General features: G+C 40.2%; 2 protein-coding genes across 3 annotated transcripts; one reads left to right on the forward strand and one right to left on the reverse strand.

The window, feature by feature from the left end:
• Nucleotides 1-3,560: 3,560 nt before the first annotated feature.
• On the reverse strand, nt 3,561-21,876 carry wdr25 (WD repeat domain 25). Its single transcript, XM_070920067.1, has 7 exons — nt 21,826-21,876; nt 20,345-21,090; nt 16,209-16,356; nt 8,076-8,206; nt 5,832-6,002; nt 5,081-5,221; nt 3,561-3,876 (listed from the first exon to the last, which is right to left on the reverse strand). The coding sequence occupies exons 2-7, from the start codon at nt 21,071-21,073 to the stop codon at nt 3,655-3,657; spliced, it is 1,542 nt and encodes a 513-aa protein (XP_070776168.1). The 5' UTR covers nt 21,074-21,090; nt 21,826-21,876; the 3' UTR covers nt 3,561-3,654.
• Nucleotides 15,633-26,735, forward strand: wars1 (tryptophanyl-tRNA synthetase 1). 2 transcript variants are annotated; one of them, XM_070920069.1, is made up of 12 exons: nt 15,633-15,644; nt 19,674-19,691; nt 22,636-22,752; nt 23,165-23,381; nt 23,531-23,639; nt 23,827-23,946; nt 24,086-24,268; nt 24,467-24,567; nt 24,781-24,893; nt 24,989-25,162; nt 25,265-25,405; nt 25,579-26,735. In XM_070920069.1, the coding sequence occupies exons 1-12, from the start codon at nt 15,633-15,635 to the stop codon at nt 25,735-25,737; spliced, it is 1,464 nt and encodes a 487-aa protein (XP_070776170.1). In that variant the 3' UTR covers nt 25,738-26,735. The 2 variants fall into 2 exon arrangements, with proteins under 2 accessions (XP_070776170.1, XP_070776169.1); XM_070920068.1 differs by lacking the exons at nt 15,633-15,644; nt 19,674-19,691 and adding an exon at nt 22,249-22,297 and having other exon boundaries at nt 22,625-22,752.
• The last annotated feature ends 876 nt before the right edge of the window (nt 26,736-27,611 follow it).

Here is a 27,611-nt window from a genome sequence, read left to right on the forward strand (position 1 = left end):
TGCAGTCTGCAACACTTTTTCTATTGTAAGTCATGCAGCGGTGTAGCTACCTGAGACCAGCTATTCAGTATGTTTTTGTTTCAACGATGATAATTAGAGCCACCGGGGCAAAACCACGTTCTCTAAGAACTACAACACAGACCCGGCTACATGAACGTACTGTGCTATTTGCTCCTTTTTTTGGTGTTAAGTACTGTTAGTAAAACCAGCAAAAGACCATTAATTCCTGCTCTAATATATACAGTATAGATAATGGACTAAAGCGTTTGTAATGGGGTGACTTAATTACCGATGTGAGAGGGAATTTTATCCATTATGTATAGTGCTGACTGCAAGCTGTTAAAGGTTTATTCATTCTCTATTTTCTCTTAAATTAAATGCATGCTGTATAATGCATATAAATATGATGGAAAAACACATTTCCGGCTAAATTGTTTTGCATAGGGACATTATCTGTAATTGGTTAAACAAGAGATATTTAAAAAATATGGATTTTATTCAAATTCTATGTGATATTTATAGCAAGATACAAAAAAAGTTCCTTGATGTTAGATTTCACACTTGTTAATCTGAAATTATTCTATATAATTACAATATGTTGCCAGGTGAAATGTATAACTAAAATTTACACATTCAGTAGACATGGTTTAAATAGAACTGCAAGATTTTTAGCGTTACTCAGCTCAGCTTTTTCTTATTTTTGTATCAAAGAGATGAGATGATGAAATCTGAGGCTGCACTGCACAGTAGTTACCCTCACACCAGGACACTTCAGAAACTTGCCTTAATCCTGTTCAGTGGACAGAATGGTCTCCTTTACAGCATCTAACAACTGTGTACATACTGTATATCTGCTGTATTGTTACTGTATGTATACACTGTTGTTACAGCGTATGTTCTTCCTGTCAGACATAACACACGCACAGTTTCTTGGAAAAGGATTAAGTCTGTTCTTACACTGGGGATATTTTTCAGTGGAGATCTCCATTGGAATTTGTTTCATTTAAAGACAAAGAGGCTTAATGCCTGTCTGAAAATCTGGCACATGCAGCCAAATTTCAACCCTGATACAAACTCTGAAACACTGTTGGCACTAGTTGCACAAACCAAAACTAAAAGTGCTGGATCTTCTTGTTTTCAGGAGAAATTAATTGGAAAATTCTCCAGGCAAGCTGGCAGTTCTGCAATGTATGCACAAAAAGGTTCATAGCAAAAGGTAGTTAAAAAAACAACTGATTAAAGGCAAAAATGTACAGTCAGTGTGTTGTTTTTAAACCAGCATGCTCAATTAGGCTATTTTAGAGAAAACACTGTGAAAATAGACAAAGCGTGTATATATACGTACATAGAAAATGGCTAAGACATGCTGTCCTGTTGGCGAATAAAACAAGTTATAACAAGACCCTGCCTTATGTTAAATAAAGAGTTGCAGAGAAGTTGTCCTGCTGCCCCACAATCATGCAACCATCTGCTACTGTTACTCGTATAGACGGGGACAAAACGACAATGCTCCAACATCTGTGTGACCTGTGGCACGATAGATCTTGAAAGATTTCTTCCTGCCAGCGTGGCTCTATAGATCTGAGAGGAATGGCGACAGGGATAAGCTAAATAATGGGAACTCAGCTTTGCCCTCCATCAGTCACGTATAGATTTTTCTGGAAGGCCGTGATGCCTCTACCTCTCCCATTCCTGCAGATCTGGGAACTGGCTTAAGGCTGTTTTTAAAGATTTCAAAACTGCATCTCTTCTTTTTGACCTTGTCATGTTTATGAAGGTGAAACTGCACCACACAGGCCACAAAAAGTCTCCAATCATATTGTTATTTGGTACGATGGTTGACATTAAATTGAACTAATGTACAGATGGATTGGATATATGGTATTTTTGTTGTGGACATAATGTATAAAAAGAGATATAGATACTACATACACAATTGTTATTACACTATTTTTTATCCAGTTTCAGTTGATGTTATATTGAATGTTTTGACCCTGAATGAAGAGGCTGAAGCGTTTCTGTCCTGTCCTACCTCCAGCCCTGTTCCAGGAACAACAGGCCAGCTGTCTAAATGTCAACATGTTTGTCTGTCTGATGCATGGTTATATATTTTTGCTGTATGTTTATTTACTTAATAAAGAGTGGTGTTGGGAAATACACCATGGTTGTTTTACGTTTACTTATTTCAAGAACATCAAACCCTTAAGATCCCAGAAATGTCTTGATCCAGAGGTTCACATTGGGGGACAGTTTTCTTTCAAGTCCTCAGCAAAGTTTATCATGGACAGTGAGTTTTTCCCTGATCCCTCGGCTATGAATTAAATAATTAAATCCTGATATTATCCCGCCCAGATCGGCCTTTTTGGTGCATTTGTTGTGATTCCAATTAACGACTTCCTCAACTGATTGTAGCCACTCCTCTGTATTTATAATACATCATTCAGTTTTGTGAAACCTCACTTAAGCTTTACTTATCTCTTCCTAGAGTAGTTTTTTGTTGGCCTGTCAAAATTTCAACCTCCTCCGCCTGCAAAGGTTAGCGCTAGCCAGGGAGCAGAGGTTAGCTGGGGAAGTGTTAGCGTTAGTGCTAGCGTCTACGACAAACAGCAGAAGCTTTCGCCATTTTACTGGCACATTTAACACATGCAAATTATCACTTGGCTTCACAAATCACTTGGTGGTCCTTTAAGACAGTAACAATGTCAATTTAACTTTTATTAACTACAGTATAAACAGCCGCAGGGGCTAGAAAAAGTATTGAGCCATTAGAATTTCCCTCAGCGCCAAACAGCAAAGTGTATTTTAAAGACTGTTTCTACTTGATGCTGAATAAAGATCACAAGCATCTCTGTGCACTTCATCGCTCTGTTGTTGACTGGCAGGATTTTGGAAGAACCTGGCAATGTTTTGACAGATGTCTGCGTATTTTTTTAGTTCTCTGGTTGTCTCTATGTGATGCTCTAAGCTGTCAGTGTGAAAGGAAATATCATATCAGAGCCAGCGAGAACAAAAAAGGCATAGAGGAAAGCGATGTGTATGCAGAATGTGGAATGAAAAAACACCACTGATTAGAAAATGCCCACAGAGAAGTTTTTCTTTTTGTTTTGACAAAAACGTCAAGAATATGATGATGGTGATGAAGTCCCTAGCTGTTTTTGGAGTGGAAAGATGACTATAAAAGCATAAAAGTCATGTGTGTGCAGCTAGAATGCTTTCCCACCGCCTACCACTTTAGATAAAACTCGTAACAATGATTCACTCTTTGAACTGAACAGAAACTTTCCCTGATTTCAGGATGTGAAAACAATGTACGATGGGCCAAATATGAAAAACATGCTTACAGTAAGATTAGTGACTGTTGTTCTCGTGCCAGTGTAAGTTCATATCAATGGGAATATAAATGTGGGTGGTTTTTAAAATAATGTGAAAACATCGCAAGATACACAAAAAAACTGTTTTTCAAAGGCGTCAGTAGATAGAAGATTTGCTGACTCCCAGCTTTTTTTTTTGCCAAGTTCTTATCTTACGCCAAGAGACAATTGGAGATAAAGTCTTGAAGATGGATGTGCACGACTTTTCAGTTTAATACTGTCTTCCATCTCTTGGCCAACACGCTACATCTTATCACTTTCAAGTCTGTATTTACTTGTGTCCTCAGTGCCAGACCTTGATCTCACCAGCCCAGTCACAGGTGGCCGCAGTCGCAGGCAGGACGGGATGCTGAGACACACACAGGCAGGGCTGGCTGTGTGCGCGGAGGGTGTGCAGCGTACGAGCGTTGTGGTAATCGTAGAAGTGGGCAGAGCCGGTGGAGCTTCCTGAGGCCAGGATAGTCCCATCCAGAGAAAATTCACACCGCACCGCGTATCCCTCCACCTAGAACAGGAATATATGCGTGATGCGTTAATCTTCCACCAAGAGACATGTTAACATTGGCATAATAAAATGTCAGCATTTTTCATTTAATTTACTGGTTCTTATCAATTAACTGTTTCTCAATTGAATTTCCAGGAAATATATTACAAATCGATATATATATATATATATTGATAGCGCAATGTAAAATGGCATAGGTAAGGTAAATTTGGCAAATTAAATCCTCAGCAGTCTACCCGACTGTTGATGTAGGATGACACAAAATGACACCGACCTTTGAGATTAAAAGATAGTTTTGGATTTTTTCCAAATCTATATTAATGCAATACTCAAAAGCTCATGTGTAGTTTTGTACTGTATATGTAAAAGCCTGTAACTTTGAAAGATAACCAGTTTAATTGTCTAACTCTGAAGTTAAGAATGCGTTTTGGCACAGAACAAGGTCTGTGGTCTGTGGTCTTACATTAGAAACTCATTTGGAAGTGATCTCTTCAGGATCAGCATGCACAGGAGGAATGTTTACAGCAACCAATAACTCTTTCAATGTACATTTGGAGTATTGTATTAAGTTAGACTTGAAAACAATCTGAATTTCTTTCAGGCTGTAATAAAGGATTTATAATGACAGTAAAGGTGGTGTGATGCACTGACTCCTTGCTAACATATGTTATCTGTTCGAAGTGTTTGCTTCAAAGTATATAATAAAGAAAACATGAACGAAAGGTTCAGAAATTAAATGTCTTTGCTTTTTCTGAAATGTTGTTATGAAATGTTGTTGTGTTTTGCACCTCAGGGCCAACAATGTGAAAAAAAACAGGCCCTGGAATGTGAGCTCAGTTTGTTTCCCGTCCATTTTTCGATTATTCTTGAATCAACAAACCAGACGCCACCGTGGCAGTTCAACATAATTTCAGTAATATTTGACAGCCATATTCTGCTCTGTTTGCCTCCCTCAGTGGAAATATTGTAATGTACTTAGTGTGTTTGTTTTGGGGGAGGGTGCTGTGGGGGAAACACTGCAGGCTATGGGTCTACTGTACTATGTGTTGAGTAGGTTACAATGAGTCTGTGTGTATAGGTTTATTCTACTGCCTTTGCAGTTATGTTGCTGAAGTTATTTGTGTGCGTGTACATTCTGCATTGATCAGGCCTGCGTGCCCCCCCACCCCTCCACCCCGCCCCCGAGGCCACAGCTGTTACTGACCTTGTGTCCTTCGTATTGCCGCCTCTTGTTCATTCTATATGGCCGCTGGGAGGAGAACACTGCCATGTAGTTACCGTTGGTCTGAGCAACAAAAGACTCCTCCAGCGGGTGGAGAGCCAGACTGGGGCACGTGTACCGCTCCTGGTGGCCAAATTAATGGAGGGGAAATGAATTCATTATTTGACCTTTTCTTGACGTTTCTAACCATGAAGTCAGCTGCATGTCAACTAGACCATTATTTGGAAAAGGCCTTATGTTCAGATGTGCAACGGGTGAACGAAGTCATAGAAATGCTTCTTAATATGATGCGATCAATCTACTATGGTAATTTCTGAAGCCACAGTTTGTGTTGTTGTATTGGATTGTATTATATGCTGTTCCTGTTATTTTGTCCGTCCTCTAGTATGAAGAGCTGACAAGACACCTGAGACTTCCTGTACTGCACAACGGATGATAATTTGTTCAATACAAAAAAGCACAATATTATATATCATTTTTAAAATAAATGGCACTCAGTAGAAAGCACGCTTCCTCCAGCACTATGTAACTGTCAAAATATGCCGTGTCCACATGCCTCATTACCAACTTGTTTCACACCAGGAGGTTCACACATTTTCAGGAATGTACCTTAAATGGGATTTGCCTCTTAAAATTCAAACTGCTTTTAAGCCTTTCAGCTGCTGATTTCAACATCATGTGCCAATCAGAACTATATTTATTTTTTTCCTCATTTGCACACAGATTTCCTTACGTGGTAGATCTGGTTGGAGACCTTGGCTGTGGTCTGGTAGTCCCAGGCAATGAGGGTGCGGTCCGAAGAGTCTCTGCTAACGCAGTCAGAGCTTGTTATAAAGTCCACACCATCTCTGAGAAACAGGATGTCCAAGGTCTGCTGGACTCCTGCTTTGTACACTTTCACCGCCTGTAAAAACACACACACACACACACACACACACACACACACACACACACACACACACACACACACACAGACAGACACATCATACGATGTAATGGGAAGTGTAATCAGTGTAATCTCAAATCTCAAGTAGTTATATAAACCACATTTAGTAAATGTACTAAATTCAGTTAGAATTGGTATTGAAGCCATCCATGATGCTTTTATAGCATAGTACTTTGTTTGAACACACAATGTTCATTGCAATTAACAGGAAGGAGAGAAACATCTGGACTCTCAGCCCTTAAGGCGGGATGACAAGACGACAGCTACAGTGTGTCAGTGGTCTTTGCCTATAGACACATATTGTCAGTCACTTGTGCTGCTGTGCCAGATGATCACAGTCCAACACTGTAACACTGTTGCTAGAAAACACACGTAGCAATGTGAATCTGCTGTTTTAGGGTAAAGCAGTATCCTACAATGGCATATTATACAATTACTGATATTTAATGAATTAAAAACATACAAATAAGATGTTTAAGGCATCTAGTTTGAGGGGAGTAAACTTTAATGTTTATCTGCTTTGCAAAATGTTTGGTTTGCCAGTCTGACACACAGGTTTTCTGTGTATCAGCTGTAATTTATAAGCTACTGATACCATATTGAGGTTTCATGTGAGTTCCCCAAAGCAATTTCCAGTCAACTACGTTAGAGCTGAATCTTTAATCTTGAACATTAGTCTGGTTACAGACCTCAGAACTGCTGCCAAATGTGAGAATTTGATGCTTTCCTTCTTCATATATGAAAACAAACTAAATATCTTTGGGTTTCGGACTGATATAAATAGATACAACAAGCAATTTCAAATTTTTTTCTGACATTTCATAGACCAAATGACTGATTGAGTAATTAAGAAAATAATTGTTAGTTGCAGCTGTCAACTGAACATGTCAATTTCCTGCCCTCAAACTAGAGGCCAAACAGTTTTGTGCAGGTGTGATGAGGCAGGATCAGAATAGGATCATGAGAAGAAATGATCAATGACAAAACGTTAATAAAACTTAAAAAGCAAACCAAAAAGGTATATTGTTGCTCTATATGGACTTCAAAAAACATTTCGTTTTAAAGTACAGTAAGTTTTAAAACCTGTTAAAACGAGAGAAGGTATCTATCAAATGGTCACAGTCAGTCGCGATCTCGACTACAGCGGACTGAATGCATTTCTCTCTATTTGTGTTTACGAACGGCTAGCAGCTACTCTACATGGGACAATTTAACCTTTAACCCCTAACTGCAACTTTAACTGCTCTCTTTCTACTTTGAACCAAACTTTGAACTCTTGTTCCTATCAGAGTTTTAACATAACTTGGTAGAGCAATCTCATGCGTCCAGTCCAACCTCATGAGTCTGTTTGGGAAGACTTCAGACTATTGGGTTAATATTGTGCATGTGGGTCTCTGCCCTTTTATCTAGTGGGGTCATTTCACCCCTGAGAAAGAAGCACACACAGCCCAGGGCTAAGACTGACAGGCAGCCAGGACGCTACAGCATTAACAACCCATTTGCTGAGGACCGGTCTACGCGCACAATGCAACTCACATTGACACCTACTGGCAGAAGCAATCCCTGCTGTATTACATCCTAAACCCTGAAGGGAAACAATCCAGTTAGCTGTGGGGAAGAATTACATGTGAGCACTCAGATTCTGTGGAAGTGAATAGGATTATCATATAAAACAGTCCATTAAAATTAATAGCAATATTAGGTTGCAGCTTCACAGGAGCAATTTATGAGTCCCGAGTGAAATTAAAATTTGCTTTGAACAATTAGTCAGATAATCTGCAGTGTTACGTCTATGCATGCGGAAATATTATCCTTTTAGTGAGATATAGCATGGATCATTGTGCACGGACAAATGCACCTACTTCCTTGTTTGTACTGGTGTGTAACTGTGGGAGTGTAGGAGGGAGCTGTGGACGAGGAGCACGAGTTCAAAGCCTAACTGCCTTTGATTTATAAAAGGTCAAACCACAGTCAGTGAACCAGAGACAATAAAAATGATAAATCTACTCCAAGGAGGTTAATAAGTTTGACCTTGCAGCTGCGAGAGTCCCAGGCCTTGACCACTGAACTGTAACCTCCGCACAGAAACACCTCTGGGTTGCTGGGATGTGGGACCGCACACATCACCCTGAACTGGTTGTCTAGTTTCACCACCTGCTGACCTACAGAGACGAAGAAATAAGAGAGAGAGAAAAGATTAATGCTTCCTTCTGAAATTATAAATCTTTACATCTTTTGTCAGCAGTGAACTCTTGGATTACACGCTGCTAAAGTGAAGTATGATGGAAATAAGATATCTGTTTAATATATCATATTTTGTGCTAAAAGCTAAGATTCTTATGATAAGAGCAATTTGCATCTTGCACTCATAAAGTGAACCGTTACTTTCAGTCCTGACAAAAAATATTTCTTTTTCCCATCAATATCTTTCTTTTAACCTTCCGTAGCAAGGATGCAAAATATATTCACATCCAGTATGAGGGATAGCATCAAGTAGAGATGTAACGATTAGTTGATTGATAGAAAATGAACTATTTTAAATATCAAACAATTGTTTGAGTCATTTTTCACTGTTAGTTGGACAAAACAAGATATTCGAGGATGGCAATTATTGGAAATTACAAGGGCCATTTTTCACTATTTTCTAACATTTTTTGCAGCCCTGGTCAAATTAGTCCAACACAAAAATGAGGCTTTCCTTTACATGTCAGATATTTGAGAAATGATAACAAAACATATTTTCTTTTTTAAATGTCACTGTTCGCATATTGATGTCAAATGCAAAAACACAATTCACAGGAAACAGAACGTTCCAAAGGAGTTGAGCAAATTAAAGCAACTGCAGAGGACCACATATTACTTTAATCTACAGTACATTCTCCATATATTGTAGAGAGATTGTTTAAATATGCAAGTAATCTTTTCCAGAGGTAGAGTAGTGGACACTAAAAGATACTTCTTTCATCATCTGGATCCATGAAACAATACTACGTTCACAAAGTGATTATTTCTCTCCTGCCCGCACACATTTGACCAGTTAACGTGAAGACAGTGTGTATATGTGAGTGCAAGTGAGTATGTTGCCTATTTACCTCTAAGGAACTCATTTCCAGCTCAGCTCTGAGCCCTGGCTGGTTTCTGTCCTCTCGGGGCCGTAACATTTCCCAAAGCAATCCCCTTACTGCTGTTTAATCTCCGCCCAGAGAGAATCACTCCTGCTGCTGCCGCTACACACATCTGTCCGACCAAACCAACACACTCTGCATGAATGAGTCTGCAAGTGTTGCTAACCTTCTTTGATATACTGTATGTGTTCAAAATACAGTGATGAAGTTCATTCAAAAAGAAATGAAAAAGGTTCATACTATTAAACTAATGAATTAAGACAAACTGTTGCAGTTTGTGCTGCATGAAAAGCTTGATTAGACACTTTGTTTTCCTCAGCTGTCAAGACTAAACTAATTTAACACAACATAAATTTATACTACATTTCCTCTGAGATGCAAATTCGGCCAAAACTTCTCTTTATTTATTGAGCGCACTGCGAGGATCCAATCGTGCTTGTGAGGCGCCCATTAGGTTCCTGTGCAGTAAACATTGTGTGTAATTAAATTGCACCGTCGCATTCGCTTATAAACAGTGTGTTGAAAACAAGCTCGCTGATAGAAGATACAGTAAATCTGGCTGTAAGTTGCTGCCAAAGATAGTGTTCCCAACTCGGTGCACCTTCTGAAATTCCTGAAGGAATGATGTTTAAAGTAAAAGGATGAGAAGCTCTCTGTGATCATTTCAGGTCAGGAGCACAGTGGGAGCTTGTTTACAGGCTACATCCATCAGTTTTTGATCACATGTCTTTCTGTCAGTAAAAAAAGCTCACACAAGTCAGTGGACAGTTTCTTGTGATGAGATGAAACTTGTATTTTTAGCACTAGATGCCCCAAAAACAACTAAACTGTCTGTCTCGAACTTATTTTAATGATGGTGGGTGATGGGACTGACCAGAAAGCTGTAAGACTGCACAGCTTTTGTTTGCGAGAGCGTGTCTGGGATATTTCCAGACAGCAGCACATCACACGTGTTAGTCTCTGAAAAAGCTACTTGATTTAATCATCGCTCAAGACAAAAACAGATAATCCAAACTGAGGAAGACGCAGTGATGTGGAGAAGAGAAACCAGACTATGAAACACTGTTTTGGCTAGAGGCGGCTTTATCTAAATCAATTAAAAAATGTCATACTTAAAAACAAAACAAAAACACTGAGGGGCTTAAATATAATTAAGCCTGACAGTGTGCGACCAAAATTTAGTTTCCTGGGAAAACGATGAAGAAGGCTACACGTGGAACTGAGCCAGACTATGAGCCAGCAGCTCTGTCAAAGGCTATGCAAAGTAGAACACCTCAGGGTTCAACGGCTCCTCATTAATTCATCGAACAAACAACAAAGACCCCATCCAAAACAGTCCCAGGCAGTTAGCCCACAACAAAAATGCACTTCATTATACCCTTGTTCCAGGATATTCCTACCAAGTCTTTTTAGAAGAAGGCGGGATGAGTCACAGCTAATAAACTGCAGCAAAAATGGACCTTCTTTCACTTAATGGTGGACTAGCTCGCTCCCAAATTCGATTGAATTGATCCAAAGTTTTAACAGGCAATTTCGTCGGGGCTCACGCTTCCTGCTTAATTGGCTTACCCGCAGCGATACGGAGAAGATCTGTCATCGAGATTTAAAACTCATGTTTGGCAAGAGACGAAGAGAAATCAACATTCGCCTCATAATAAATAGGGCCTCGTCATGTTTTAATTAAGCAAGATTAATTAGCTTGCTTGAGAGGGGAGATAAGGGAAGACTGCAGTGATCTGTCCCTCCCGAGCGATAGTTTACTTTGTAGTGCTGAAAGAACTGTGATCACGCTGCGGAGCTGACACACTGTGGATGACTACAGTGCAGAGGACATCAGGGATGATTGGGATGGCGGGGATGAGCCCCTTAGACCAGAGGGAGGCCGGCATGAAATGGATATTCTGCCTCATTACCAGGTCCGTCAAAGCAGGGTGCTGTCAGTGCAACATAAGCAAAGGTTAGAAACACATTACTTGGTTTTGACAAGCCGCATCCCCAAGAATATTTTGGAAATAGGCTTAATAAGCCATATTTCTAACTAGTTTGATGTTTTAAGGATATTTCATGCTTTAGTCCTGAGTTTCAAGACTTAGCTAATGATTTCAACGATCATGTGTTCAATTAGCACCCTCTCATTGATAAGCCAGCAGAAAGAAGGGTACAAAGTCTGCATACTTTTTTTTTTGATTTTTATGAAAGCACAAGTGGGCTGCAGTTATCACTCTTGTTTCCTATCAAGTGTTGCTTGATGATGATGAAGTGTTGAAAACTAACTGTTGAAAACACTTAATACTGCAGATAGTCACTCTGGCATAAATATATATCATATCCTCATTCCTGGAGGGGACAGGGAGAAGGGACCCTCGAAGAGTAAAAATAAATAATAAGTATTAAGCAGCTCCAAAACAGTAAATGCACCAACTTACAGAAACGCATCCTGCGTCCTGTTTTTGAATCATATTATCACAGTAGCATATACACTATTTATTATAAAACTAACAATGTCTTTTTTGCACTAAAGTAAGGTGTAAGTGTAGCAGCCACCACAGAATGATCTATTCTGCTCTATTGTTGTTTTCTGTCACATAACTGGGTGAAACCTGTGTTAACCTGGCAGGTTCCTGCTGTAAAATAAAGCTTCGAAGTAGGTCAAAATGCAGATATGCTTGTCACTGGCATTTGGAGTAAATGCCTCTGTGTGCGCTGCATGCATCGTCTCCTGGTGTGCAACGCTCCAGGCTCCTGTGTTTAAACAGCCACATTGTACTGGTTACCTCCCTGAACGTGTGAAGGAGGTAAAATGAAAAATATTGAATACATTTATTGTACACAAGTAACTGTTGCAGTGTTTAAAAAAAAAAAATGTAAGTATAACATTTAAACTCTAGGATCATTCTCATAAATGCCAACCTGAGTTATGATTATATAAAGTGACAGATGTAGGTTTTAGAGACAAAAATCCACAAAAAATGATATTTTCCTGTTAAAAATATGATGTTACACAGAAAATGACTTAGACCCACTGTTAAGAACATTACTATTTATTTTAGTATATATCTTTGTTTAGTTCTTGCAAGTTAAATTAATGACTTTATATTGGAGCCTAGTTATATGTAAAAACAATGATGTGTAAAAGCAAATTTTTCCACATGCATTACATTGTTGGCTCAGATTTATACCAATATGTTTTAAAACAACAATCTTCTGTGGGATTGACCCCCAGTCTCAAACCCCCAATCGCCTATAGGTGTAACTGAGTGTGAATGGTCGTCTGTCTCTATGATTGACTGGCAAACCCCCCCCCCCCCCCCCCCGCGACCTTCTAGGATAAGAAGGTATAGCTATGGATGGACTACTAGCACATGTATCTTGTAGCTCGTTCTTTAAAAAAATAATTGTGAAACTTCATCTTACAACTAAACTATTGCTGAAGCCTTTAGCTACATTCATCAAATACGATTCTGCAAAGCCAAATTGAGGTGGAAGGGTAACACACGAGCCCACTCCAGTTCTGGCACTGTCTTTGTGTATTATTGGTTTTTGGAAAGCAAGGACGATCTCCTTTCTGCCAGTGCCTGAAGGGATCTGGACAGAGAACTCAAGTTCTGCATACATATGCACGAACAGACACATCAACCTGCGGCAGCCTGTGGGTATACAGGCATATTTTTCCTACTCCAGCCTCTCGCCAATCAGCTTTTCCAAGGACGCTGGACAACAGCTGCCACTTCACACTAATGCCCTCCAGATGAAATTCATTTATTCCACTCCCCAACTCTTGCTCTCTCTGTTTCTCTTTCTCTGAATTTATTCTGCCTCTTTTGATTTCTTTCTCTTGCATTCTTCCTCGCCTCTCCCTTTCTCTTTCTGCATTGTGCCTCTTAACCTGCTCGCCCTCCCTATATCCTCCACTCCCTCTGCTATTGCTATTCAGCTGTGACAGCCTGCCTGTGGCCCGCTGGGAGTGGATACAAGATTGTACAAATTAAATTGGACACAGGAACAACAGCAAAGATGGCCAAGGAAAATGGGCCCGCATACGCCATTCTGAATGCATAGGCTCCTCTATAATTCCATTTCTCTGTAAATATACCAATTGGTGCAGCATTTGGTTAGGTCATGCTGTGGTGAAATAGGGCGGTCAGGTGTCCTACAGGACTCTCGATGATCATTAAAAAGGGCCTGCACACATCTCCAAAGAGAGCCCAATTGAACAGAATGAGCCCAGCTGCCTTCCTTGTTAGAGCTGAGAGGCTCTGCATTACTGTGAAGAGCGTAAAGATCACATTCGTCCTGATTACAGTCTGACGTGGCAAACACTCAGCTCCCTCACTATCCCATCCCTTTTGGTAGATCCAGCGTTAACACTTGTGTCGGGAGCTTCATTCGTTTTTCAAATATCACTGTCATAATTATGCCAACACCTTGGTGTAGCCCTGTTATGAGTGTGTCACATGTGTCAGAAACATAAATCCTCTGGAAAGATGGGAGCCGTAGATTACCAAGCTGTGACGACAGTTATGTCAGTCTGTATTTAAATTATTATGAAGAAAATCCATGTCCTTTTCACAGCTTGAATATGATTGGTTTTACAGCGTCAGTGCCAAAGTCTTAGTTAAAACACATTAAACTGCGCTACAACTGTGCAGAAACTAGGCTGGAATTCCCAACTCCCATATTAATATGCAACCGAATTAAATATTCCTCATCTTGTGCTGCCATACCAATGCATGCCTATTACTCTGTAGAGCCAGCACACCCTCATCCTCAGAAACAATATTCATTCATTCAATTTCCATACAAATAAATAATAACGGTGGTAAGAAATGAGAATAACAAAATATCATTGAAAAAATAGAAAGAGAGTTGCAGGATTGATGTGTGAGGGCTCTTTGGATGTCTGACATTACTTCAAAGCTGTTAGTTTGAACCCAATAGGACGTCCTACAACGCTGAGCAAGGCACCGGTGGCTACCAAAGCGTAAGACCAAAATAAACATCTGTTTGTTTATGGTTGTGGTTTGTGACGTTCCAGTGTAAGGTCACGGTGGCTGCTCCTGTGGTGATGTATCCATTATTGATCCCCTTCCTGGAGCTGCCTGTGTGTTTAATGGGCTGGCCAAGCTATTATCCGTAGGCTTTATTGGCAGTATTGACAGACATGCTGAGAGGGGAAGTGCAAACGGCAGCAAGTCATCACAGCGATGTGTTGACCCTAGAGATATAGTTGCCACAGGGGCTTCCGAACAATGTCTATTGTATGTTGGCTCGTTCTGTTAAACCTCTTTGAGGTCTTTTCCTACATAGAAGAACGCTGCAACATGCTCCATTAAATGCTGGTGAATGGATAGAAAGGACAAATACAAGGAGATTATTCTTGGCAACTCTTCAATCTGTTCAATTCAATTGAGTTAAATTTTGTTTCATAATTATTCTGGTTATTATCTGCCCAAGATCTTCCTCTTTGTCAGTGTTTTGGTTCATTTTGTAAAAAGAAAAAAGATGAGTTGAATGAAATCGTGAGTACAGAGGTAAAAATGAAACACCAAAGTATGGTTTACATTTTGTATTACCTTGTCATTTGCAAGTGCCTTCATCATTCCAAGTGTTAATTGTAAAAAATAATAATGATAATTTTTTTTTTTTTTTTTTAAGGTTTTTTTTTTTTATGAATTCTCACTAACGTTTTGAATTTCAGCTGTGCAGAAATTCATAAATTGTTCACTTCATTTCCTTCATCTGAAACAATTTATGAATTTCTGCACAGCTGAAATTCAAAATGTTAGCGAGAATTGAAGGAAATGAAGCGAACTGCTGAACGCGCAGTCTCCCAGTGATCAATTGTCTGCTCTCATGCTTGTTAAATGTGCGCTTGGCCAGAAAGCGAAGCATTTCCGAAGCAAACCAAACTATTGATCTCTTGGTAAAATGTCACCTTGAAAGCTGTTTGTATGATCAAACAAAAGGTCCAGCAAGCACAGTGAGCCGGCAGATTTAGCTCAAACGTTTGCTGTAGGTAGACAAAAGACATGTCAGAAATGTTCAGAAAGTAATGTTTGTTTTCATTGTAAGCATGTACTTTATATGCATGTCTGTGTGATGTGTGTGTGTGTGTGTGTGTGTGTGTGTGTGTGGGAGAGAGAGCGAGTGGTGTCCCATTTTAGGAACCATCTCCAATGAAGCGGACATGTTGCCTCCACAGACCTTAATTTAGAGGATCGACCTCCTCCCTAAATGAGGTCTTTATAGCAAACAATCCAATGGAGCAATGAATATGTCACTGCAGGGTGTAAATAATGAAAATAATAATAAAAAATATGCATATTTTATTATACATTATAATAACACGATAACTCAATAATATTGTGTTATTCACTTTGTACACTGTTACAATCATTTACATAGTACATTATGATAGAGTAATGGATTATATCTTTTTGATATTGTTGCAGTAAACTCGGATATGTCCGACTTGGTGGAACAAATTTTAAAAGTGGCTGGACCCCAGTGGATTTTGTGACACTACAGGCTTAAAGGAAATACCAGTTGTTCCATTTAAATTTTGGGAAAAGGTGGCAGCATTTATTTGGGATGGGATAGTTGACCGGTTATGATGTATTTGCTCTAGAAATGCGGATTTTGAAGGTTTCCCCTGAAATGGGTCACGACTACAGAGAGAGAGAAGCAGATTTGCAATTTATGTACAGGTTTCAGTTTATAACAGGTTTTTCGGGCCCGAGGCAATTTCAAGTCACTCCACACATAAATTACTATGCTAACTTTAAATGTGAGTTAGAAAAAAAACACTCTAAATTGCCAAGAAGTTTTGTTTTCCCACAACACCAGAAATATGTTTGTTGAAAAGCAGCTCAAACTGAATTTTAATTACGCAAATGTGATCCGATTTTACTGTAACTTCCTCAGTATTTTAGGAAATAATGAAGGTAAACTGCAGTTATTCTAGTTCAGTGTACCTTTAGGTGGTTTGTTATTGGACATTGTGTTCATCAGACCTAAGGAAGCAAGTGTTACTGCTCACCTGTCTCCACGTCTGTGATCACAGCCGTGTTGTCAAATGAGCCAGTGAGAAGGTGTCGCCCGCAGGGGGTCCAACAGGCATCACGCACAGCTCCCGAATGGCAGGTGTGAACCCTCAGGCATCGCCCGCTTTCTGCTCCATCCCACACCTGCCACACATGGGTACATCCCATCAAGCCAAAGTCACAAATACACCTCGACTGCAGCGACAAAGTCATTTTTACTGACTCCACTGCAATGAAAAACACAGTATTTGTATTGACAGGAGCTGATTAATGAGTTTAAATGGTCAAATCCACAACACAAGGTTATATCAGTCGTTTGTGCTCAGCTTTGACTCATCACATCACTGATATACAAAAGAGGAAAATTCTCTATGAAAGAAATAAAAAAGGTACAGTCTGTGTGCTAACAGGCTAAAAGTTGACGGTGACCCCGGCATTCTCAAACAAACACCAGATGAAATAACAGCATGGCGGAGAGAAGCAGTGAAAAAGGGTAGACATCAGACGGCACCGACACAATGTGCCTTCCTTCAAACAAAAAAGAAGAAAGGACCTGCATGCTTCGGACGAGGTTTCAAGGCAGTTTACTGAGGCCTGTCTGGCGGGCCACTGTTCTCCCGACTGAAAAGAGGAAACAAAGTGAAAAGTGATTTTTCTGCCATGCCTTTGCAGATGACAAATGCGATGTGTCCTCTGGCCCTGAAACTCTTTCCTGTGTGAATGTAGTCTGTCTGTTTTTCAAAGCTGAGAAAGATATAATCCAAGCCTTTCCTCGTCTGAATTCAATTGTAAAGAAACAAAATGAAATTACTCGTCACAGCCGCTGGATAAATTGGCACAACACGTGTACAACTCAGGCTAATTTGCTGGGTTTAAAAGCAAAAAAACAAGCTTTATAATTAATTAATCAAACTAATTACCTTTGAATGCGCCTATAAATCAATCCCCCGTGGGGTCTAATGGTTTTAATGGTTTTGTATTGTTAGAGGTTTCTCTGATTATAGACGGAGCAGGAAGAGAAAAGCACCCAGCTGCCTTCTGTTAGTTGTGACTGCCATGGCTACACTATCTGGCTGGTTTGAAATGTGATATCATAGTGCGAATAAGAGAGGGATAAAAAAAGCAGACAGTGATTTATGAATTAGGTGTTAATCTGCCAGAATGTTGTGATTTTGTCTTTGGTCATTGTTGTGGTGTTTTTGCACTGTGCTTCAAGAAGATCACTTGGCAATCAGGCTGGTCAATATTGTGACTTGTTTTTCAGATTCGCTGTTGATAAAAAGAGTATGATTTTCTGACAGACATAAGCCAAAAGCCTCTCCCTGAAGCCCAGCCTGAAATCCAGTGGGTGGTCTGCTGCCCACTGAGGTGAGCTATATTACACTAATGATTAAGTATTTTTTGCTTCCCCAGCATTGCCAGGGCCTCAGAGGGGCTTTGAAGATCTGTGGGGCGCTGCAGATCCCTTTCTGCCTCTCTCTGTGTTTCATTATTAAAGATGACTCCTCCATACAGCATAAGAAACACATTGAGAAAGTCTGTACCACAGGGGGGAGAGAGTGACATATCAATCCAGCAGGCAGCAGTTTTAACAAACAGAATGCCAGAGATGCCTCCAGGGTGAGAAAAAAAGTTACAGAGAGAGAGAGTCACACTTTTAATTGCAAAAAGCTAAATATTGGAGCAAAGTATCTCTTAAGAATATTTCCATTCGTTGTGCAACAGGGTATGCCACTTCTCTGTATGATTTAGGGAAACACTGCCATCTCAAGGTAAAATGAAATTCTGTTAAACAGCATCTGGTGATAGCATCTATAGTCACTAAAGCGTCAAAACATTCAACAAAACACTAACTTCTACATATCAAGTCTGACAAAGTGGCATGTTGCTCAAGCCCTGTCTCCAATGACTGACAGAATTAATGATATTCACCATAACAACACCATTCAGTGCTCACACAATTGCAATAATCCCCTACAATGCAAGACCTGGGCATGGGTGAAAATGTGTGCTTGTTTATTCGCGTCCCCTTTAATTTCACCGGCCACTTAACAGACACGCAGAGCGGATCCTTGCAGATGACTCATTGGGGTAATCTGCTTCCTAAATGACTCTCAGTAATTAAAACTAAATTGGTATTCGTGTTATCAACTTAAAACTGCTGCCTTACACCTGCCGTAGCCATGGCGACGACAGCTGCAAACAGGCTGGAATAATAATAGTGTGACTCTGCTTCAGAGGAACTGACAGACAGGATGGAGGAAGAGGCAGAAGCCTGAAGGGTGTTGGTGAAGAAACACAAGCACAAAGAGGAAAGTGTAAAGACTTCATAGAGTACGTCCCCTCTGTCTTCACACAGAGAACAGAAAAGAATGGCTGTGGTCGATATACTGTAGCTGTACAGTATGTCAATAAGTAAGTAAGCAATGATGTAAAACAAGCTGGCACGCCACATAAACAGATGCGTGCCTGTAATTTTGTATACCAGGAATAACCACTAGGTTACCAGCGCGCCTCTGTGCCATCATTGTAAAACTTGATTAATCACTTAAGTTACTTTTCAAGCAAAAATGTGAAACATTTCCCAGTTCTAGTATTAGCTGCTTTTGGCTCCCACTCTTCTCTATTAGTGTTGGACTACTGATCAGACAAAACACACAATAAGACTATAATAAATTGTAATGGGCATTTTCTGCCTTTTAGTAGACCAAATGATTAATCAACAAATAGAGAAAAACTACAAATAATTGATAATGACAATAATTGTTAGTTGAAGCCCTACATTTTTTCCCCAAGTTTGTAGTTTAATCCAAGGTTAGGTTTTTATTAATGACAGTTAACTGGTAACACAGTGTGAACCTTAAGTATTGTTGCTATGGTTACCTGCAGTCTATTATACTGCATTATGCAATTTTAATGAACACCTGCCAGCAAAATCGTATTTTCTGTGGCCAGAAATTTCTATTGTTTGGAATAAATAACTGTCTTTAATGAAATAACTGACATCACGATCATGATGAATTGCAGAATAAAACCTTCATATCACTTCATAATCCTGCAATGCTGCTCTAAATCTGATTCCAGCTGTAGCATTGCCAATAGTTGTGCTAACTTACATTACTGTGTGTAAGCTGAAGATCTCTGAAGTCAGTATGAACATTTAGAGAGAAAAAAAAGGCCTGTTGAAAATCCTCTACTCAAATTGAGCAAAATGGCACACAAAACCTGTGCACAGATAAGTAAGAGTGCTCCGCTACCTATTGTTCTCACAGTCTGAGATAGAGAAGAGGAGAAATCCTTGCATACAAACAACCAAGTCTTCTCCTCCCCTTCTCTCCTCGTCTCCACCATCTGCTCCAAACCGCCCTTTCCAGGTGCCAAAGGAGGTGGGCTGCCATACTGCTGCACTTGTATGATTATGCAAATGATCTCATGCATATTTATTATATTTAATTATTCAGAGTCCTCATAGGATATTGGTGGGGTACGCAACTTCGTACTGGGATAGAAGTATTTAGCCACTGGCAGACACCGGCATGACTTGACCTTTACAGTAGGGAAATGAGGGATTGTTTTCCTGTTGTGAAATACAGAGAAGTGCGGGGGGTGGTAGGGGGATCAGAAAGAGAGAAAGAGACTGAGACAGAGAGAGGGAGAAAGATAGGAAGCCCCATGGGTCCTGACATACATTCAACTGACAGTGACAGATATGATTCTAAAGAAAATGGTTTGTGGTACATTTATAAATTGAGGTAGCAGGGCAGATATTATCTCACTGCCTGTAACACTGTGCCAATTACACTGACTGTCAGGTAAATGATTATTCCCTTAGACCTCCCCAACGCACTTGGCACCTGCCTGAAACTATACTGATAAATGGAAAAAAAACTGTACCAGACCACCACGTATATGGAGCAGTTTCAGCTTGAGAAAGGAGGACACAAAAACATCAGAATGATAACTAAAACTTGAATTGCATGAGTTTGAATAAAATAGGAATTGAGAATGCCTACATTATTGGAAACATTACACTACAGAAGCACCGAATCTCCGCTTTATTGATTTCATCTTACAAGGCTAAATATCAATGCACATCATTTCTGGAAGTCAGTTTTACTGTTGCTATGATTACCTTGAAAGTCTTGTCCATGGAGGCAGACAGCAGCAGATGACTCAGATGAGGCACAGGACACCATTGCACTGTGTTGACTGGGCCCTGGTGGCCTCCCAGGCTCATCAGGAGCCTCCTTGGTATCCCAGCAGAGTGGGACTTGTTAGCTAGATAAGGCTTTACTCTTGCCGACACTTCTGAAAGAATTTGGCTTTCCCTGGTCTGATTCCCTGGGACTTGCTCTGCCGGGAGCTTTGTGTCCACTGTCTCTACTGAAGTGGCAAGTCTCAGTCTCTTGGGGATGTACGGCTTGACACTAGACAGGACAGTGTGATGTCTTTTTGCTGGGTTCGGCCCATCGCCCAAGCTTTGTGGCATGTGAGGAAGAGTTTGTAGTTGTGAGCTCTTCCCCTGACTTGCACGTAAACTCAGAGGAGCTGCAGTATCTCTAAAATGTTTTTCTTGTGATGTCCCGTAACTGCAATAGTTCCTTTCCAAGTCAAAACAGCTCTGTGGGTGTAGTGAAGAACTGCGTCTTTCTGAGATACCTCCAAGATATTGCAACACTGACCTGCCAGGGTCAGGTGTGAAGCTATGTGGGCTCTGTGTTACCTCAGAGGAATTAAACACCCTGACTTCTTGGTTTTGTTCACAAGATCCAGTTTGAACAGAAGCTGTGGCTCCCTCCTCCGTTTGATCATGAGAATCATCCTCTGATTCTGAATCATCGTAGGCCACTAATGAAGACATCTTCTCATGTTGACACTCTGTTTGGAAAATAAAGGCACAACAGGCGAGATGTCAGTGTAGTTCATCCATTCGAGGCCCAAGGGTGACATCTAGTGGTTACTTGAATTTCTGCACCTAAAAGTAGCATACTGACTTGCCGTTTTGTTACAACAACCATTAAATATTACATTAAAATAACTTGGCCTGGAGGTTTAACCACAAATTTAAAAATGTTTTGTTGGGAATGTATATGTCACTAGTGGGGTGAAATGTCTAGCAGCCACCTGCATGTACCACCCAAGCAGACTGGAAGAGACATACGAAGAAGAAAAACCCACCATAGGCTCATTTTATTTAAAAAGGGCAAGGACGGGAATGTAATTTTCGGAGATCCAGAATTTCAGAGTTTCACTGTTTAGCATTAGCTAAACATTAGTTAACACTACGTGGGTAAGTTGTCCTTCTAGGCTTCTATCGGTCAACACAGCCAAAACAGAAAAAGAGTAACAGCTAGCTGCAGTTAAGTCAACTTACGACCTTCGGGCAGAGCAAATTCGCCGTGGCAATTGCATTTATATTGTTTGGTAACGTTGACGTAACACACAGACAGGAGGCAGTCGCATTACGTTGACGCTAAAGTTTGCGTCTATGTTATGTCTTAATGTTAACTGTCAACAATATAGCAAAATTAGCTAACGTTGGTCGTTTGCATTTCTGACTCAAAGCCAAATATAACCTACAAGGAAAAGTGAGTCTGCCTTTAATTGTCGTACCTGCAATCCGGTTAAACCATCAATATCCGACTTCTGAGCTTTAAAAGTCACACTTCAGGTCCAAAATCCCACCAAATCATTGAAGTTATTGTTGAGTTTCAGAATAAAAGTAATGTTTCGATTTCTCCACTCATGTCAGACTCCACCTACGCGTGAAAGCTTTTATTTTGAAAGAAGCCGGAAGAATAAGCGGCTGTCCCACTCCTCTGACATATATCGTATTAAATGTATTTACATTGAGTTGAAGTCTTTGGATTCCCGTTAAATTAAACTGACAAACAATAGAAAGCCTTCTGCGTATTAAAAGTAATTCAAATAGTGTCAGTGGTGGCATTTTTGCGCAGATTAATGCATAGCGGAACTTTTGAAGACACTTGTTTGCCTGGGAAGAATTTGATCCAAACACTACCTCACACAGGCTGATGCAAGTTGAATGAGTGAGCTGTCAGCTGTGAGTGAAGAATACTGCACGGTATGCTGGCCAGTCACTGTATTTAATCATTAATTACATCAGCTACTCAGTTATGTAATGTAATTTCAATAATTTTATCATTTATGAAACACGGCAGCGTGAGGTACATCTCGGGGTAGTGTCAGACGATTAGCTAGCTCAATAGCTCTAGTTAGCTATAGTATGTTCACATATGGGAGTCTTCCCAACTGCTGTGGAAGGAGATACAGTAATCTAGAGCAGATAAAGCCTTTTGAATTATGTTAACCTCATACTAGATGCTATCCAGAACATGTCACTTTCATTTGGTCAGTAATTATGTGTAACGTCTTTATTACTGTTACCTAGCCTGTGGGAAGAAGATGACAGACTGTCAGGGAGACGGGGAAGGAGCCAAGAGTCCAATGGAGCTCTACGAGAAACTGACAGCGCAAGGAGACCAAGTCAGGGCCTTGAAAACAGCTAAAGCTGACAAGGTAAGTGCTTGTAAACTACCCTGTGAAAACAGTGATTTGACTATGGGTTAGTTATTTAAAAAATATATTTTCTCACTTACAGTTGGTGGTATCTAGCCTTACAGATAGTTTTGGTTTTAATTGCCCCGGTTTTGAGATTTCTGTCACTACCCCAATACAGTATGATGAATGCAGTTTCATTTGGGGGTCTCACAGTAGATGTGGAATATCCACACGGTAACCTGGGCATTGTTTCTGGAAAGACAGGTGGCTTTTTTTCTTTAACTATAATTTGTGATCACCTCCATTGTATTAGGGGGATGCAGAAATCTCAGAAACAGATTGCAGACAGACAGACAGCCACTTGATTCTCTTCAGATTTGGCTGCTCTTCTCTGTTTGTGTTATCTGACAGCAATGTTTGGGTTCCCCAGGCTGAAATTGATGCTGCTGTCCAGTTGCTGCTAAAGTTGAAAATGGACTACAAACAGGTGTCAGGTCAGGATTACAAAGCAGGCTGTCCGCCCTCAGAAAACTCTGTTGCCTCTGACAACGGGCCAGCAGCAGGTGGCGCTGATGACGAAGACACAGTTGACCCATGGAACGTTTCCACCACCAACGCCAAGGGAGTGGATTACGACAAACTCATAGGTAAGAAGTGTGGCCTTTGCTTGAAGAGCTGAAGTTCCATGGCAAATGTATATTGTAGTTTTTGACTCCATGGGGATACTTTAAGGGCGACATGTCATTTAAGCTGTATGACAGCTGAATAATACGCACTGTGTCATATCTTTCTTTAGTGAGGTTTGGCAGCAGTAAAATTGACAAGGAGCTGGTGGACAGAATAGAAAAAGTAGCGGGACAGAAACCTCACCACTTTCTACGAAGAGGAATCTTCTTCTCACACAGGTCAGCATTTTAGGACCTGAAAATATTTAATCTGGGTGACCTCTTCATGTTTTCCATTTCCTAATTCCTGACTTCTAGTGTATAGGTGTTTCACATATTACTGTGTGGCACATCATCACTCAGTAATTCTGAATCTTTAGGGAAGCATGTCAACATAAAAATCACTTCCCTCTTATCGTTGTTGCAGAGATATGCATCAGGTGCTGGATGCGTATGAGAAGCACAAGTCCTTCTACCTTTACACTGGCAGAGGTCCGTCCTCAGAGGCCATGCACGTTGGTCACCTCATCCCCTTTATTTTCACCAAGTGAGTTGACCCTCTATAATGTATTAATACCAAAGAGCTGTCTAATTAAAGGCAGGTTTAAGTGTTCGATCAGCAAGGCGCCATCACACTTCTTTTAAGATTTTACAAGTTAGAATTGAAATGTACTTCCTTGTTGCAGATGGTTGCAGGATGTGTTTGACATCCCCTTGGTGATCCAGTTGACTGATGATGAGAAGTACCTGTGGAAGGATCTAACTCTAGAAGAGTGCCACCGCTTCGCTGTGGAAAATGCCAGGGACATCATTGCCTGTGGCTTTGATGTCAACAAGACCTTCATCTTCTCTGACCTCGACTACATGGGGTAACATATGACAAAAGAAATATCTTTATATTTATATATATATCTGGCAGATCTTACTGCTGAGGCTTTCTAGGATGCATCTGTCATATGTATTAAGGAAACAGTCACCTTATTTGTTCATATAACCTGAGTCAGTATTGAATTCTTTATTTAAGTCTGATTTATTTTGTTTTTTTAATGTGTAAATTTCTTCTGCAGTGCATCCCCTGAATTCTACAGGAATGTGGTGAAGATCCAGAAGCATGTGACATTCAACCAGGTCAAAGGCATCTTTGGCTTTACAGACAGTGACTGCATTGGTAAGACAACTCTTTTTATAAATTATTTACTTTGCAAATTTGCTATACTCATAACCCAAAGTGATGTTTTCATACTGCTTTCATAGTCAGGCCAGCAGCTGAAAAAGTCCTGATGTTTTCAAATGAAAAGCATTATTTCTTGGTTCTGAAATTTAATCATGTGAATGCCTTGTTGGCTCTTTATGGTTCTTATTATTTTTTTAATCCATCCAGGAAAGATCAGCTTCCCAGCCATCCAGGCAGCCCCGTCCTTTAGCAACTCTTTCCCACAGATCTTTGGAAGCAGAAAGGATATTCAGTGTCTCATCCCCTGTGCCATAGACCAGGTCAGGGCGACAAAACACTAATAGATAATAATACTACATACTTGCGTCGTATTTTACACTGACATGTGTTTGTATCTGTCCTCTCGCCCATCCAGGATCCCTACTTCAGGATGACCCGCGATGTCGCTCCTAGAATTGGCTATCCCAAACCAGCCCTGCTGCACTCCACCTTCTTCCCAGCCTTGCAGGGGGCGCAGACCAAGATGAGCGCCAGTGACGCCAACTCCTCTATCTTCCTCACTGACACACCCAAGCAGATCAAAAACAAGGTGCTGCTAGTACTAGTTAATACTGTCAATAGTCACAAGTCAGATTTACATTGCCTGTGATTGCTGACTGACTGGTCTGACATATGGAAACATTGCTCACAGATCAACAAACATGCATTTTCGGGAGGAAAAGACACAGTGGAAGAGCACAGGGAGCATGGTGGAAACCCAGACGTAGACGTCTCCTTCATGTACTTGACCTTCTTCCTGGAGGATGATGAACAGCTGGAGAAGATCAGACAGGTGATGGCGTGGAGAACAGAGAAAACATGATGGCTCCCAAACTATTTCTTTTGCTAATCACACTTTCCTCTGTTTTGTTTCCCTTACTCTCTCTATGTCTCTCTTCTCTCTTCCCCCATTCTCCTCTTCAACTCCCTTTCTGCATTCCCTCCCGTCCAACCTCCTCTCTGCAGGACTATGCACGTGGAGCTCTCCTAACAGGAGAACTGAAGAAGATTTTGATTGAGACTCTGCAGCCAATGATTTCCCAGCATCAAGAACGACGCAAACAAGTCACAGATGAGATGGTCAAGCAGTTCATGACACCCAGGCCTTTAAATTTTAACTTGTAGCCTGCTTGAGCAACTGAGATGTTCAGATTCATCTTGTCATTCATTTCAGAACAAATAGTTAATCCATCTTTTTACGTTAAAGATTATTGTAATTTGTTATGGGAAGAGGGACATTTTCTCATATAGTTTGCATCCGGACTGGAGAAAAATTTAAATGTAAATTACTGGAGCAATGGTGTGCTTCTCTGTGTCAAGCTAAGCATGGCATTGCCCTCGCCTTCATGCTAATTGTCATGCTACTTGTTAGCTTCACGCTGCACCAAATGTACACATTTATCTTCATGAAGTGTTTGTGTATGCAGCACTGCTGTAACGTCACATGAGCCCTACTCCTCGCCCTGTGGTCAGTTCAGGATGAATGACGATTAAAGCAGAAGACAAATGTATATTGTTGCAAAATCTGCTTAGTGATCACAACACAGCTACACATCCACTGTAAAATGTTGGTTAAGAAGTCTTATTTTACTTGGAAAAAATAGCATTCTGATCAATAACTGTCACTTTTAGGAGATATATTGTGAGGCGTCAATCTCTTAAGAGATGGAGCACATACCAATAAGTATGTAAATCAGTGTCTTACTCAAGGGAACTAAACCAATGTATTTGTTGTCAGCAAAAGGGACTTGACTCAAGGTAACTCTTTCTCTAAGCACAGTCCAAGTGAAGAAGTTTCATTCAATTTATGACCAGATTAAACATAAAACGGTACTTTTAACAAAAAAAACATCTTTTGCAAACATGTTTATGTGAAAATTAAATGATTTACATATCAATAACATGTATTTCACTTCATGTAAGTGCAACATTGTACATGCATATAATATTATGTTAATATTTAGTCATGGTCAGACAGCAAAAGTATAATTTTTTTCCCATAATATCCCACACCAACATATCAAGATTGAGGTTTTGTGATATAATGACCACACAATAGGCCTTTCTCATAAAAAAAACATTGTGACATGTCGCAGTAGGAAAAGCACAGGCGTAAACAATAAAATGAGTGATGGCTGAATTCCATTTAGCTGCTTTAGCTTCAGGATACTGTACTTATGTACAAATTTGAGGTACTTGTACTTGAGTATATTCTGTTCTTGCCACTTTCTACTTCTACTGCACTACATTTCAGAGGGAAACATAGTACTACTACATAACTACAATTATTTGACAGCCTTAGTTGCTAGTTACTTTACAAATTAATTCTCACTACTTTCAGACTTTTTACAAACCAAACAAGCAATAAATTAATGGAGAAAATAATCATCAGATTAATCCTTAATGAAAATAATCATTAGATGCAGTCCTGTACAAAATAGCGTTCAAGTGAGTTCCACCTCAATCAACTACAACAGCAAAATCCTGCTTTTACATGAATGCATGAGTAATAATAATATAATAATATAACATAGTATAGTATAACAGTCACAAGGGACATGTTTCTACATAGAGTACTTACACTTTTAATTCTGTAAGTACATTTTCTTGATTGTACTGTAATTAAATAACATTTTCAATGCAGGACTTGGGCATTGAAAGTGTGGTATTTGTACTTCTACTTAAGTGAAGGATCTGAATGCTTCCTCCGCCACTGCCCAGTTGGACACTCACACATGCGGATGACGACCCCCATGATAACACTGTTGATTTTGACGGTGTGGAGAAGGACCAGCAGGCAGCGTCAGTTTCAAACTCTCCTCTGCGGCAGCCAATGGCCTTGAGGGGCGGACAGCACCCGCTAGGGGAGTTGTCTACGTCCAAGTAATCCGATTGGGCTGCCTTAAAAAAGGGCAAACACGCTTCTTCTTTTCTACTTTGAACCCCCGCCTCCTCCTCCTCCTCCTGCCGTACAGAAATAGAAAAGGTTTGGCATTAAA

This window comes from Enoplosus armatus, chromosome 15, assembly GCF_043641665.1.
Source record: "Enoplosus armatus isolate fEnoArm2 chromosome 15, fEnoArm2.hap1, whole genome shotgun sequence".
Lineage (NCBI taxonomy): Eukaryota > Metazoa > Chordata > Actinopteri > Centrarchiformes > Enoplosidae > Enoplosus > Enoplosus armatus.

Excerpts from the sequence above, each read along its gene's own strand:
- wars1 (XM_070920069.1), top strand. Across the intron at positions 24,568-24,780 it reads TACAGACAGTGACTGCATTG|GAAAGATCAGCTTCCCAGCC; the intron begins GTAAGACAACTC and ends TAATCCATCCAG. Across the intron at positions 24,894-24,988 it reads TCCCCTGTGCCATAGACCAG|GATCCCTACTTCAGGATGAC; the intron begins GTCAGGGCGACA and ends TCGCCCATCCAG.
- wdr25 (XM_070920067.1), bottom strand. The coding sequence starts at position 21,073 with ATGTCTTCATTAGTGGCCTACGATGATTCAGAATCAGAGGATGATTCT. Across the intron at positions 8,207-16,208 it reads GATCACAGACGTGGAGACAG|GTCAGCAGGTGGTGAAACTA; the intron begins GTGAGCAGTAAC and ends TCGTCTCTGTAG. Across the intron at positions 5,222-5,831 it reads TCTCCAACCAGATCTACCAC|GAGCGGTACACGTGCCCCAG; the intron begins GTAAGGAAATCT and ends TTTGGCCACCAG.